The sequence below is a fragment of the Pseudophryne corroboree genome, chromosome 2 (genome assembly GCF_028390025.1).
Source record: "Pseudophryne corroboree isolate aPseCor3 chromosome 2, aPseCor3.hap2, whole genome shotgun sequence".
NCBI classification, from domain to species: domain Eukaryota; kingdom Metazoa; phylum Chordata; class Amphibia; order Anura; family Myobatrachidae; genus Pseudophryne; species Pseudophryne corroboree.
In genome coordinates, this window is record NC_086445.1 from 423,517,314 (window position 1) to 423,531,360 (window position 14,047).

Genomic DNA, 14,047 nt, shown 5'->3' on the forward strand with positions numbered 1-14,047 from the left:
CCATTTTTGCGGGACAGTCCCATTTTTTTGGGTCTGTCCCACTGTCCCACCCGCGGGCCGCAGTGTCCCGCGGTGGGGGGTCGACAGTTGGGAAGCTCCTGTACTCGCTGTTCTGTTTAGCATGCACCCAGCGTCTATTTAGTGGAGACTGAGGGAGAGGGGGCATCAGGGGGTACGGATTAAGGGTGGGCCCAGGGGGTACGTACCCCGGGCCTCACAGTTTTAGGGGGGCCCCCAGCTGGAGTAGCTCTGTCCCAGCTCTGAAGCTCCCCTGTCCTGCCAGCAACAGCAGCAGCATTGTGCTATAGTCAGCACACGCTGCTGCGTGTAGGCAGGTCTGTGGTGTTGCAGGGAGGGTGTGTAGGGGGGAGCAACCACCCCCTCTGGATTTATCCCTAGCTGAGGGGCCAAAATCCCATAAAAAAAAAAAAACCCAAATTTGCATGAGGGGGCGTGGCCACGAGGGCCGCAATTAGGCCACGCCCCCAAACCCACAGCAGGCACAGCAATTAGATAGGGTTCCTGTCTCAAGTGCCCCGGGCCCCCCAGACTCATAATCCGCCGCTGGGGGCATGCCAGCAGCTCACAGAGTGCTGGGCATGCCCCCTCACTGACGAAAACAGGGGCGTGGCTCGCGATCGCGGGTCCACCCGTGAAGCCACACCCCATATCCCGTTGGCCATGCCCCCTTTTTGCTGTGCGTGTGTCCCTCCTACCTGAAGAAAGTTGGGAGTTATGCACCCCTGCTTGTGCCATGCCCATACCATCTGCTCCTGCTCCAAGTCTCCTATAGATTTGCCCAGATCTGTGACTCATTTGACTAACTCCGCCCAGTGTTGTGACTCCGCCCAGCGTTAGCAAATGAAGCACAAAGTCACAGATCTGGGCTTTTATTATAGGAGATAGGTATCGGCGGCACTCACAGGACTTCAACCATATTCAGTGGTCAACGTTTCAGTTTTATTCATTCAAAACCTTCGTCAGGACAACAGTGAAACATCTCTTACCTTACATATATAGAATATCACCCTGTGTCACGATATCCGTCAACCACGCTGAACGCCGGGGAGGAGTGACGTCACACACATGCGACGCACGACTCTCTGCACTGTTCCCTGCCTGAACATTGCCTGGTAACAGAAATTAACAAGTGCCTTCACCAACAGAATAAACAAACAGTCCTATTAAAGAATAGTAATTATTATATCCTAAAGATATGAACAATCCTAAGGCTTTAAACTTTAAAGGGTAAATGGTGTGCGGTTAGACTAGCAATTAAATTGTAGGAAAACTAATATAATAAATTCCATAATATGACTAAATATCAGCCTATCCATAAGTGTTATAAATTGGTTGTTTTTTTTCTATATCTGTAATTAATTAAAGATACAAGTCTTGCCATCTAGGTAGTAGCGCTAATTACACTATTGTATCATTCATATAGGGGGGCTGCTGAAAAAGTCCTCTAATGTAGACTAGCCTCTATTTCAAAGTCCAAGGAAGAGTATATAGAAAATGGTAGGACCCAGCGCCTTCTGTGTTAGTGATCTCCAAGTGCGAGTTAAATAATAATATGCGTACCAGATCAAGTGTGAATTCAAGCTTGTAGTGTAATTCTTTCCTTCTATTGGTGAGTCTTACGGCTTTCTCAGTAGTCCGGTATATGAACCATATGGAAAGTAAAAAATCGATGATAATGCAATATTGCAAGTAATATAAAAAATGTGCTTATGAAATACAGCAATGTGGTCAAGACGTATCCACTGTAGGCCAAAATACATCCAGACATACAGAGAGCACTCACCAGTCTTCTAAATGGAAATTAAAGTGAATTTATTACTTCATATTGCGACACAAAGGCTGATGTTGACGTTTTGGGCCCAGCATGGCCCTTCCTCAAGACCAGATGCCCAAGTAATGAAGCATGCTTCTTCGTGTCTTCTGGGCTGTCGAATAGTCAATGTCGGGCTGTACAACGCATCGCGCCGTATGTACACGCCTATAGAAGCTGGCTAGGTCCGACGATCAGGCAGGGAGTGGCTTCCCACAGAAAGACAGCTCTCTGCTAATTACAGCCTGGTCTTGCAGTCCCAGAGGGAAGAAACACCTCTCAATGGGACTGCCTGTAGTGTCTGTGACTGACAGGAAGGACTTCCAATAAGAAGTCACTACCAGTCACAGTGACTGGTAGTGACACTGAGCTGAGGTGGATTTTACTGGGGGAGCTGCAATCCTGCAGCCCATAGGTAAAATCCGCCACTACAAAACTACAGGTATATATCTGAAGGAAATCTGAAAATGGAATATAATAGAACAATAGACATAATACACTATATAACTCTAAAATTAGATATTTGATGACTTCTATATACAATCCTCTGTTTAACACAAAAACTTCTACACATACAGCAAGTGTACAGGTTACCCCAGTGGTTCACAAACTGTGTGTCGTGCAGGGGTGCCTTGGATTGGTGGTCCAGGACCAATTCAAATCATTTATGGTCAATGTAACAGGCAAAACCAGTGCTTGTGGCTGCCAGTCATAAAATATGTGAACAAATAGAAGCAAATCTTGTCCTCAGTACCACACAATTGATCCTAAGGGTGACATATAAACACAATTGACATAATTTAATATTTCTTTTTCAATTTCTAAATAAGAAACTTTTGGTCTAGGGGTGCCGTGAAAACAATTCTGACACTCTAGGGCGCTGTGATTAAAAAAAAACATTTGGGAACCACTGGGTTAACCTATTTCTGAATAACTAGTGAAATATACTGTTTACGTTCAAATAAATGGTGTTCTTAAGGAAATTAACATTCTAACCATTTTAGCTGTAGGTAAAATGTTGTATATTTTTATATATGATTTTGTTTTCAGCACTTGTAATCAACCTGATTACTTTTTTGTGTGTATTGCATAACTGCCCTTTCTACTATACTAAAAAAAATCTCTGTTTTTTATTCTTCTATCTCTGCACTCATATGAATGTTATGCCCAGGGTAAGTATTCTGGTGCTGAAGGCACATATTAGCTTGGGGGCAGGGCTCAATTTCCCTTATATATAACTGTACTGTCTAGCTTCCCAGTTGATTTACAGAAGTTGGTGATGAGAGCGCCAACTGTGGTGAGATCAAGGGCATCAGGCTGTGAGAATACAGTGCATCCGGAAAGTATTCACAGCGCATATTGACAACATGAACAAAGTTTGGGGGGATTTTTGCTAATATATTAAAAATAAAAAACTAAGAAATCACATGTACATAAATATTCACAGCCTTTGCTCAATACTTTGTTAATGCACCTTTGGCAGCATTACAGCCTCAAGTCTTTTTGAATATGATGCCACAAGCTTGGCACACCTATCTTTGGGCAGTTTCGCCCATTCCTCTTTTGCCTGGTTTTCTCCAAACATGACGCCTGGCATTGACGCCAAAGAGTTCAATCTTTGTCTCATCAGACCTGAGAATTTTGTTTCTCATGGTCTGAGAGTCCTTCAGGTGCATTTTGGCAAACTCCAGGCGGGCTGCCATGTGCTTTTTAGTAAGGAGTGGTTTTCGTCTGGCCACTCTACCACACAGGCTTGATTGGTGGATCGCTGCAGAGGTGATTGTCCTTCTGAAAGGTACTCCTCTCCCCACAGAGGAATGCTGTAGCTCTGACAAAGTGACCATCGTGTTCTTGTTCACCTCCCTGACTAGGGCCCTTCTCCCCCGATCACTCAGTTTAGACGGCCAGCCAGCTCTATAAAGAGTCCTGGTGGTTCCGAACTTCTTCCATTTACGGATGATGGAGGCCACTGTGCTCGTTGGGACCTTCAAAGCAGCAGATATTTTTCTGTACCCTTCCCCAGATTTGTGCCTCAAGATAATCCTGTCTCGGAGATCTACAGACAATTTCTTTGACTTCATACTTGGTTTGTGCTCAGACATGCACTGTCAAGTGTGGGACCTTATATAGATAGGTGTGTGCCTTTCCAAATCACATCCAATCAACTGAATTGGACTCCGATTAAGCTGTAGGAACATCTCAAGGATGATCAGTGGAAACAAGATGCACCTGTGCTCAATTTTGAGATTCATGGCAAAGGCTGTAAATACTTATGTACATGTGATTTCAGTTTTCTATTTTTAATAAATTAGCAAAAATCTCTGGTCATTATGTGGCTATTGTGAGTAGGAATTTTTGAGGGAAAAAAATAATTTATTCCATTTTGGAATAAGACTGTAACATAACAAAATGTGGAAAAAGTGAAGCGCTGTGAATACTTTCTGGATGCACTGTATATGCTCAACCTGCAGGACACCCATCCTTGCTAGACTGTGTATTATTACATGTACCAATATTGTTTTTTGCATGTATATGTATTATAATGTAAAACTGTCCCAAGTCAAATATGCTCCTACTGCGCACACACACACACACACACACACACACACACATGCAGGGCCGGAATGGCCATAAAAGTCACCGGGGAGATTCCCGGGAGGCCGGCACTACTGCGGGGCCGGCCTCCGGCTGAGTGACTTTGTGTGTGTGTGTTTTCTCTTACTTCCTAGAGGATGCTGGGGACTCCGTAAGGACCATGGGGTATAGATGGGCTCCGCAGGAGACATGGGCACTATAAAGAACTTTAGATGGGTGTGCACTGGCTCCTCCCTCTATGCCCCTCCTCCAGACCTCAGTTAGATCCTGTGCCCAGAGGAGACTGGGTGCACTACAGGGGAGCTCTCCTGAGTTTCTCTGAAAAATAATTTTGTTAGGCTTTTTATTTTCAGGGAGCACTGCTGGCAACAGGCTCCCTGCATCGTGGGACTGAGGAGAGAGAAGCAGACCTACTTAAATGATAGGCACTGCTTCTTAGGCTACTGGACACCATTAGCTCCAGAGGGTCGGAACACAGGTCTCAACCTCGCCGTTCGTCCCGGAGCCGCGCCGCCGTCCTCCTCACAGAGCCGGAAGATAGAAGCCGGATGAGTATAAGAAGAAAGAAGACTTCAAAGGCGGCTGAAGACTTCAGATCTTCTCTGAGGTAACACGCAGCGGTAAAGCTGCGCGCCATTGCTCCCACACACAACGGGCACTGAAGGGTGCAGGGCGCAGGGGGGGCGCCCTGGACAGCAATTATAAACCTCTTGGGACTGGCCAATAATATATATAGAGGCTGCGGAGGCACTATATTATAGAATCCCCCGCCAGTATAGAAAATTTGAGCGGGACCGAAGCCCACCGCTGAGGGGGCGGAGCTTGATCCTCCAGCACTAACCAACGCCATTTTCTGCACAGCACACTGCTCCCCGGACTCTCCCCTGCTGAACACGGTGACAGAGGGCAAAAAAGAGGGGGGGGGCACTTTTTTATTGGCGCAGTGAGTGTATATTTATATATTTATATAAAAGCGCTGTTTTGTCTGGGAATTTGGTTTCCAGTGTCAGTTGGCGCTGGGTGTGTGCTGGCATACTCTCTCTCTGTCTCTCCAAAGGGCCTTATTGGGGAACTGTCTCCATATAGATATATCCCTGAGTGTGTGGGGGTGTCGGTACGTGTGTGTCGGCATGTCTGAAGCAGAAGGCTCATCTAAGGAGGAGGTGGAACAGATGATTGTGGTGTCTCCGTCGGCAACGCCGACACATGATTGGATGGATATGCTGATTGTTTTAAATGCAAATGTGTCTTTATTACATCAAAGGTTGGACAAAGCAGAGTCCAGGGATAGAACAGGGAGTCAATCCATGGCTTTGGCTGTGTCACAGGGCCCTTCAGGGTCTCAGAAACGTCCCCTGTCCCAAGTAGCAGACACTGATACCGACACGGATTCTGATTCCAGTGTCGACTACGATGATGCGAGGTTACACCCAAGGGTGGCCAAAAGTATTCATTATATGATTATTGCAATAAAGGATGTTTTACATATCACTGATGACCCCTCTGTCCCTGACAAGAGGGTACACATGTTTAAGGAAAAGAAACCTGAGGTAACCTTTCCCCCATCTCATGAGCTGAACGCGTTATTTGAAAAGGCTTGGGAAACTCCAGACAAGAAACTGCAGATTCCCAAAAGAATTATTATGGCGTATCCTTTCCCTGCGCAGGACAGGTTACGGTGGGAATCCTCACCCAGGGTGGACAAGGCGTTAACGCGCTTGTCCAAAAAGGTGGCGCTGCCGTCTCCAGACACGGCCGCCCTCAAGGATCCTGCTGATTGCAGACACGAAACTACCTTAAAATCTATTTATACACATACGGGGGCCTTGCTCAGACCGGCAATAGCGTCGGCTTGGGTTTGTAGCGCTGTTGCGGCTTGGACGGATACCTTGTCAGCTGAAATTGATACCCTGGATAGGGATACCATTTTATTGACCTTAGGTCACATTAAAGACGCAGTCTTATATATGAGAGACGCTCAGAGAGACTTTGGTCTGCAGGTTCGAGAGCCAACGCCATGGCGATTTCTGCTAGGCGAGCCCTGTGGACCCGCCAATGGTCGGGTGATGCTGACTCAAAGAAGCATATGGAAGTTTTGCCTTACAAAGGTGAGGATTTATTTGGAGAAGGTCTCGCGGACCTGGTTTCCACAGCTACCGCGGGCTAATCTACTTTTTTACCTTATGTTTCCCCACAGCAAAAGAAAACGCTGCAATAACAGATGCAGTCCTTTCGGTCGCATAAGTCCAGAAGAGGTCGGGGCTCTTCCTTCCTCGTCAGAGGTAAGGGAAGAGGGAAAAAGCAGCCTGCTACGGCTAGTTCCCAGGAGCAGAAGTCCTCCCCGGCTTCTACTAAATCCACCGCATGACGCTGGGGCTCCACTGAGGGAGTCTGCGCCGGTGGGGGCACGTCTTCGACTCTTCAGCCACGTCTGGGTTCAGTCAGACGTGGATCCTTGGGCAATGGAAATAGTATCCCAAGGCTACAAGCTAGACTTCGAAGACATGCCTCCTCGCCGGTTTTTCAAATCGGCTCTACCGGCTTCTCCCCCAGAGAGGGAGATAGTTTTAGCTGCAATTCAAAAACTGTGTCAACAACAAGTGGTTGTCGAGGTTCCCCTAGTTCAACAGGGGAAGGGGTACTATTCAACCCTATTTGTGGTCCCGAAACCGGATGGCTCGGTCAGACCCATTCTAAATTTAAAATCCCTAAACCTGTACTTGAAAAAGTTCAAATTCAAGATGTAATCGCTCCGGGTGGTTATCTCCAGCCTGGAGGGGGGGGGGAATTTATGGTGTCACTGGACATAAAGGACGTATATCTTCATGTCCCCATATATCCCCCTCATCAGGCGTACCTGAGATTCGCTGTACAGGACTGTCATTACCAGTTTCAGACGTTGCCGTTTGGGCTTTCCACGGCCCCGAGGATTTTCACCAAGGTAATGGCGGAAATGATGGTGCTCCTGCGCAGGCAGGGAGTCACAATTATCCCGTACTTAGACGATCTCCTGATAAAGGTGAGATCGAGAGATCAGTTGCTGAAAAGCGTGGCGCTCTCCCTGAGAGTGCTGCAGCAACATGGCTGGATTCTGAATCTACCAAAGTCACAGTTGGTTCCAACAACTCGGCTATCGTTCTTAGGCATGATTCTGGACACGGAACAAAAGAGGGTTTTTCTCCCAAGGGAAAAAGCCCTGGAACTCCAGAACATGGTCAGAGACCTGTTAAAACCGAAAAGAGTGTCAGTCCATCAATGCACTCGAGTACTGGGAAAAATGGTGGCGACCTACGAGGCCATCCCCTTCGGCAGGTTTCATGCGAGGACGTTTCAGTGGGACCTTCTGGACAAGTGGTATGGGTCCCATCTTCAAATTCATCAGAAAATAAGCCTGTCCCCCAGGGCCAGGGTGTCTCTCCTATGGTGGCTGCAGAGTGCTCACCTTCTAGAGGGTCGCAGGTTCGGCATTCAAGACTGGGTTCTGGTAACCACGGACGTGAGCCTCCGAGGATGGGGAGCAGTCACACAAGGAAGAAATTTTCAGGGGATATGGTCAAGCCAGGAGGCTTGTCTACACATCAACGTACTGGAATTGAGGGCCATATACAACGGCCTACGTCGAGCGGAGAATCTTCTTCGCGACCTACCGGTTTTGATTCAATCAGACAATGTCACAGCTGTGGCTCATGTAATCCGCCAAGGCGGAACAAGGAGCAGAGTGGTAATGGCGGAAGCCACCAGGATTCTGCGCTGGGCGGAAAATCACATAAGCGCTTTGGCAGCAGTCTTCATTCCGGGAGTGGACAACTGGGAAGCAGACTTTCTCAGTAGACACGATCTCCATCCAGGAGAGTGGGGACTTCATCAAGAAGTTTTTGCAGAGATAAGTCAGTGGGGACGTCCTCAAATAGACATGATGGCGTCACGCCTCAACAAGAAGCTTCAGAGGTATTGTGCCAGATCAAGGGACCCTCAGGCAGTAGCTGTGGACGCCCTGGTGACACCGTGGGTGTTTCAGTCGGTCTATGTGTTCCCTCCTCTTCCACTCATCTCAAAGATATTGTAAATCATAAGACGGAAAAGAGTGCAGACAATACTCATTGTTCCAGATTGGCCTCGAAGGGCCTGGTATTCCGATCTTCAGGAAATGCTCACAGAAGATCCGTGGCCTCTTCCTCTCAGGGAGGACCTGTTGCAACAGGTGCCCTGCGTGTTCCAAGACTTACCGCGGTTATGTTTGACGGCATGGCGGTTGAACACCGAATCCTAGCTGGGAAAGGCATTCCGGAAGAAGTCATCCCTACTCTGATGAAGGCTAGAAAGGAGGTGACGGCGAAACATTATCACCGTATCTGGAGAAAGTATATATCTTGGTGTGAAGCCAAGAATGCTCCTACGGAAGTTTTCCATCTGGGCCATTTTCTCCACTTTCTACAGACAGGAGTGGATATGGGCCTAAAATTAGGCTCCATTAAGGTACAGATTTCGGCCCTATCAATTTTCTTTCAGAAGGAATTGGCTTCTCTCCCAGAAGTACAGACTTTTGTAAAGGGAGTGCTGCACATACAGCCTCCTTTTGTGCCTCCAGTGGCACCATGGGACCTTAACGTGGTGTTACAGTTCCTAAAATCTCACTGGTTTGAACCTCTGCAAACGGTTGAATTGAAATTTCTCACTTGGAAGGTGGTCATGTTGTTGGCCTTGGCATCTGCAAGGCGGGTGTCTGAATTGGCGGCTTTGTCTCACAAAAGCCCCTATCTGATTTTCCATGTGGATAGAGCAGAATTAAGGACTCGTCCTCAATTTTTGCCTAAGGTGGTTTCATCGTTTCATATGAACCAACCTATTGTGGTACCTGTGGCTACGAAGGACTTGGAGGATTCCAAGTCCCTTGATGTAGTCAGGACGGCTCGGGTTAGGAAAACAGAGGCACTGTTTGTCCTGTATGCAGCCAACAAGGTTGGCGCTCCTGCTTCTAAGCAGACTATTGCTCGCTGGATCTGTAACACGATTCAGCAGGCTCATTCTATGGCTGGATTGCCGTTACCAAATTCGGTTAAGGCCCATTCCACTAGGAAGGTGGGCTCTTCTTGGGCGGCTGCCCGATGCGTCTCGGCATTACAGCTTTGCCGAGCGGCGACTTGGTCGAGTTCAAACACTTTTGCTAAATTCTACAAGTTTGATACTTTGGCTGAGGAGAACCTCATGTTTGCTCAATCGTTGCTGCAGAGTCATCCGCACTCTCCCGCCCGGTCTGGAACTTTGGTATAATCCCAATGGTCCTTACGGAGTCCCCAGCAAACTCTGGGACGTAAGAGAAAATAAGATTTTAAACCTACCGGTAAATCTTTTTCTCCTAGTCCGTAGAGGATGCTGGGCGCCCGTCCCAGTGCGGACATATTTCTGCAAGGCTTGTATATAGTTATTGCTTACATAAGGGTTATGTTACAGTTAAGATCAGTCGTGGGCTGATACTGTTTTGTTCATACTGTTAACTTGTTGCGTATATTCCAGGTTATACGGTGTGGATGGTGTGGGTTGGTATGAATCTTGCCCTTAGATTAACAAAAATCCTTTCCTCGTACTGTCCGTCTCCTCTGGGCACAGTTTCTCTAACTGAGGTCTGGAGGAGGGGCATAGAGGGAGGAGCCAGTGCACACCCATCTAAAGTTCTTTATAGTGCCCATGTCTCCTGCGGAGCCCGTCTATACCCCATGGTCCTTACGGAGTACCCAGCATCCTCTACGGACTAGGAGAAAAAGATTTACCGGCAGCACTGACAGCACAACCTCTGCTCAGCCTCAGGCTACACAGGAAGTCTCATGTCTGTTTAACTTCCTGCCTGAGGCTGAGTGATTGCTGCTTGGGATACAGCAAAGAGGTACAGTGGTAGATGGATTAGGGGAACAGAGCCCAGTGTAACAAAGACTTCCCCTACCCAGCCGCGAATGGGTGGGTGGGAGGCACCCTGCACGTGTGTCAGCCCCTGCACCCAGCCCTGTATGTGTGTCAGCCCCTGCACCCAGCCCTGTATGTGTCAGCACCTGCACCCAGCCCTGCATGTGTGTCAGCCCCTGCACCCAGTCCTGCATGTGTGTCAGCACCTGCACCCAGTCCTGTATGTGTGTCAGCCCCTGCACCCAAGCACCCAGCCCTGTATGTGTGTCAGCCCCTGCACCCAGCCCTGTATGTGTGTCAGCACCTGCATTCAGCCCATGTACTCAGCCCTCTGTGTCAGCCCCTCTCCTATACTCAGCCCTGTACGTGTGCCAGCCCTCTGTGCCAACCCCTGCTCCTGCACCCAGCCCTGTAAGTGTGCTAACCCCTGCACCCAGCCCCTCCCCTGTACTCAGCTCTGTACATGTGCCAACCCCTGCTCCTGCACTCAGTCCTGTAAGTGTGCCAGCCCCTCCCCTGTACCCAGCCCTGTAGGTGTGCCAGCCCTCTCCTGTACCCAGCCCTGTGTGCCAGCCCGTTACTGTATTCAGGCCTGTATATGTGCCAGCCCTCTCCTGTACCCAGCCCTCTGTGCCAACCCCTGCTCCTGCACCCAGCCCCTCTCCTGTACCCAGCCCTATATGTGTGCCAGCCCTCTCCGGTACCCAGCCCTCTGTGCCAGCCCCTGTTACTGTATTCAGCACTGTACATGTGCCAGACCCTGCTCCTGTACCCAACCCTCTGTGTCAGCTCCAGTACCCAGTCCCTCTCTTGTACCCAGCCCTGTATGTATGCCAGCCCTCTGTGTCAGCCCCTGCTGCTGTACCCATCCCTGCACCCATCCCCTCTCCTGTACCCAGCCCTGTATGTGTGCCAGCCCCCTCTTCTGTACCCAGCCCTGTATCTGTGCCAACCCCCTCTCCTGTACCCAACCCTCTGTGTCAGCTACTGTACCCAGCCCCTCTCCTGTGTCAGCCCCTCTCCTGTACCCAGCCCTGTATCTGTGCCAACCCCCTCTCCTGTACCCAACCCTCTGTGTCAGCCCCTGTACCCAGTCCCTTCTTCTGTACTCAGCCCTGTATATGTGCCAGCCCCCTCTCCTGTACCCAACCCTCTGTGCCAGCCCCTCTACTGTACCCAGCCCTGTACATGTGCCAGCCCTTTGTGCCAACCCCTGCTCCTGCACCCAGCCCTGTATGTGTGTCTGCCCCTGCACCCAAGCACCCAGCCCCTGCACCCAGCCCTGTATGTGTGTCAGCACCTGCACCCAGCCCATGTACTCAGCCCTCTGTGTCAGCCCCTCTCCTATACTCAGCCCTGTACGTGTGCCAGCCCTCTGTGCCAACCCCTGCTCCTGCACCCAGCCCTGTAAGTGTGCTAACCCCTGCACCCAGCCCCTCCCCTGTACTCAGCTCTGTACATGTGCCAACCCCTGCTCCTGCACTCAGTCCTGTAAGTGTGCCAGCCCCTGCACCCAACCCCTCCCCTGTACCCAGCCCTGTAGGTGTGCCAGCCCTCTCCTGTACCCAGCCCTGTGTGCCAGCCCCTGTTACTGTATTCAGCCCCGTACATGTGCCAGCTGCCTCTCCTGTACCCAGCCCTCTGTGCCAACCCCTGCTCCTGCACCCAGCCCCATAAGTGTGCCAGCCCCTGCTCCTGTACTCAGCCATCTGTGTCAGCCCTTCTCTTATACCCAGCCCCTCTCCTGTACCCAACCCTGTACGTTTGCCTGCCCTCTGTGCCAACCCCTGCTCCTGCACCCAGCCCCGTAAGTGTGCCAGCCCCTGCTCTTGTACTCAGCCCTCTGTGTCAGCCCCTCTCCTGTACCCAGCCCTCTGTGCCAACCCCTGCTCCTGCACCCAGCCCTGTAAGTGTGCTAGCCCCTGCACCCAGCCCCTCCCCTGTACCCAGCTCTGTACATGTGCCAACCCCTGCTCCTGCACTCAGCCCTGTAAGTGTGCCAGCCCCTACACCCAGCCCCTCTCCTGTGTCAGCCCCTCTCCTGTACCCAGCCCCTCTCCTGTGTCAGCCCCTCTCCTGTACCCAGCCCCTCTCCTGTACCCAGCCTTGTGTGTCAGCCCCTGCTCCTGTACCCAGCCCTGTATATGTGCCAGCCCTCTGTGTCAGCCCCTGCACCCAGCCCTGTATATGTGCCAGCCCTCTGTGTCAGCCCCTGCTCCTGTACCCAGCCCTGTATATGTGCCAGCCCTCTGTGTCAGCCCCTGCTGCTGTACCCAGCCCCACTCCAGTACCCAGCCCTGTGTGTGTGTGCCAGCCCCTGCTAAAGGGTCAGGAGTTGGTATTAACTGGGTTTGAACCAATTTCTGGGGTGATTCCTGGCTCCACGGGTGGGGAGTGATGATATTTGTGATCTTTGGACAATGAGTTTGATCTCTTTGTTTTAATGGGTGTAGTATGTTATGCCGGCAGTCGGCCTCCAAGCGGCCAGCATACCGGCGCCGGAATCCCGACCACCGGCATACCGACAGCGGGGGAACGCAAATGCGCTTGCCACGCCACGCTACGCTATCTATTCTCCCTCCAGGGTGGTCGTGGACCCCCAAGAGGTTGAAAAGCTGTTGGTATGCCGGTGGCCGGGATTCCGGCACCGGTATGCTGATCGTCGGGAGCCCGGCTGCCGACAAACTGAAGACTACTAATTTTAATGATAGTGTGACTATTTGCTGGAGGTTTTGGTGTCTGTGCTCAGTCTCGGTGGTGGTGGCTGGGTGTTTTTTGAAAAAAGGAGGTTTGGGGTTTGTCACTGCAGGTTAAAGGTCTGTGAGTGTTGGGGCCACGACTACCAATAACATTGGAACCAACAACTTCCACACAAAAGTAGAGATGTACTTATCCTGCCTACTTTGGTGTTTGTGCCGCCTACAGTTCATTTGGTGCCGTCCATGTAAGGCCACTTTTAGAAATTTTTCCAGGGCCACTTTTAGTTCCCAATCCGCCCCTGCACACATATATGTATATGTATGTATGTATGTATGTATGTATGTATATATATATGTGTGTGTGTGTGTGTGTGTGTGTGTGTGTGTGTGTGTGTGTGTGTGTGTGTGTGTGTGTGTGTGTGTACACACCATATTGTAGCTTTTTCTAGTCACGTCTAATTTGCTGTGCTTAGTAAGAAAAGACCCTGTATTTTCTTCAACTTAGTATATGAAAATTAAATCTTTAATTATTTTTTTTTATGCATCAGGTTCTGGATTTTATCTGTCAGTTCCAGCAAATGTTGGTCACAAGAAAGATATTGGTCGTTTGAAACTTCCACTTGCAAACTTAAATGCAGACACCAAATTCTGTTTGACCTTTACCTACCAAATTGTTGGAGAAAAAGTTGGGAAACTGCGAGTATATATGGATGACAACAACAATCCCGCATGGGAGGAGAGCAAGAGTAAGGATGAGGGATGGAGGATAGCAAGAGTTGAGATACCTGAGAGACACAGCAGGACAACCAGCACTGTAAGTCATCGAAGAGCGTTTCCTGTCTATTACCAGAAAGGGAGATAATAAAACTGTTGCTCGTAAATCTAATACTGAGTATTGGAGGTAGTGGCTGATAACAGCTTCTGGCGCAAATGAATGAATATTTATGAATATAAATAGAAAATATTTATATATAATGACAAAGGTGTAGTGAGGTTGGTCAGCTTTATAATTTAAATTAAATAG

General features: G+C 49.5%; 1 protein-coding gene across 3 annotated transcripts in view; it reads left to right on the plus strand.

Annotated features, from left to right (window-relative positions):
* EGFL6 (EGF like domain multiple 6) overlaps window positions 1-14,047 on the plus strand; it is a 475,748-nt gene that overhangs the window by 337,942 nt on the left and 123,759 nt on the right. For all 3 annotated transcript variants that reach the window (XM_063953516.1, XM_063953515.1, XM_063953514.1), the window contains exon 11: window positions 13,572-13,837. In XM_063953516.1, coding sequence (XP_063809586.1) covers window positions 13,572-13,837 — 266 coding nt within the window. The remainder of the gene's footprint in view (window positions 1-13,571; window positions 13,838-14,047) is intronic.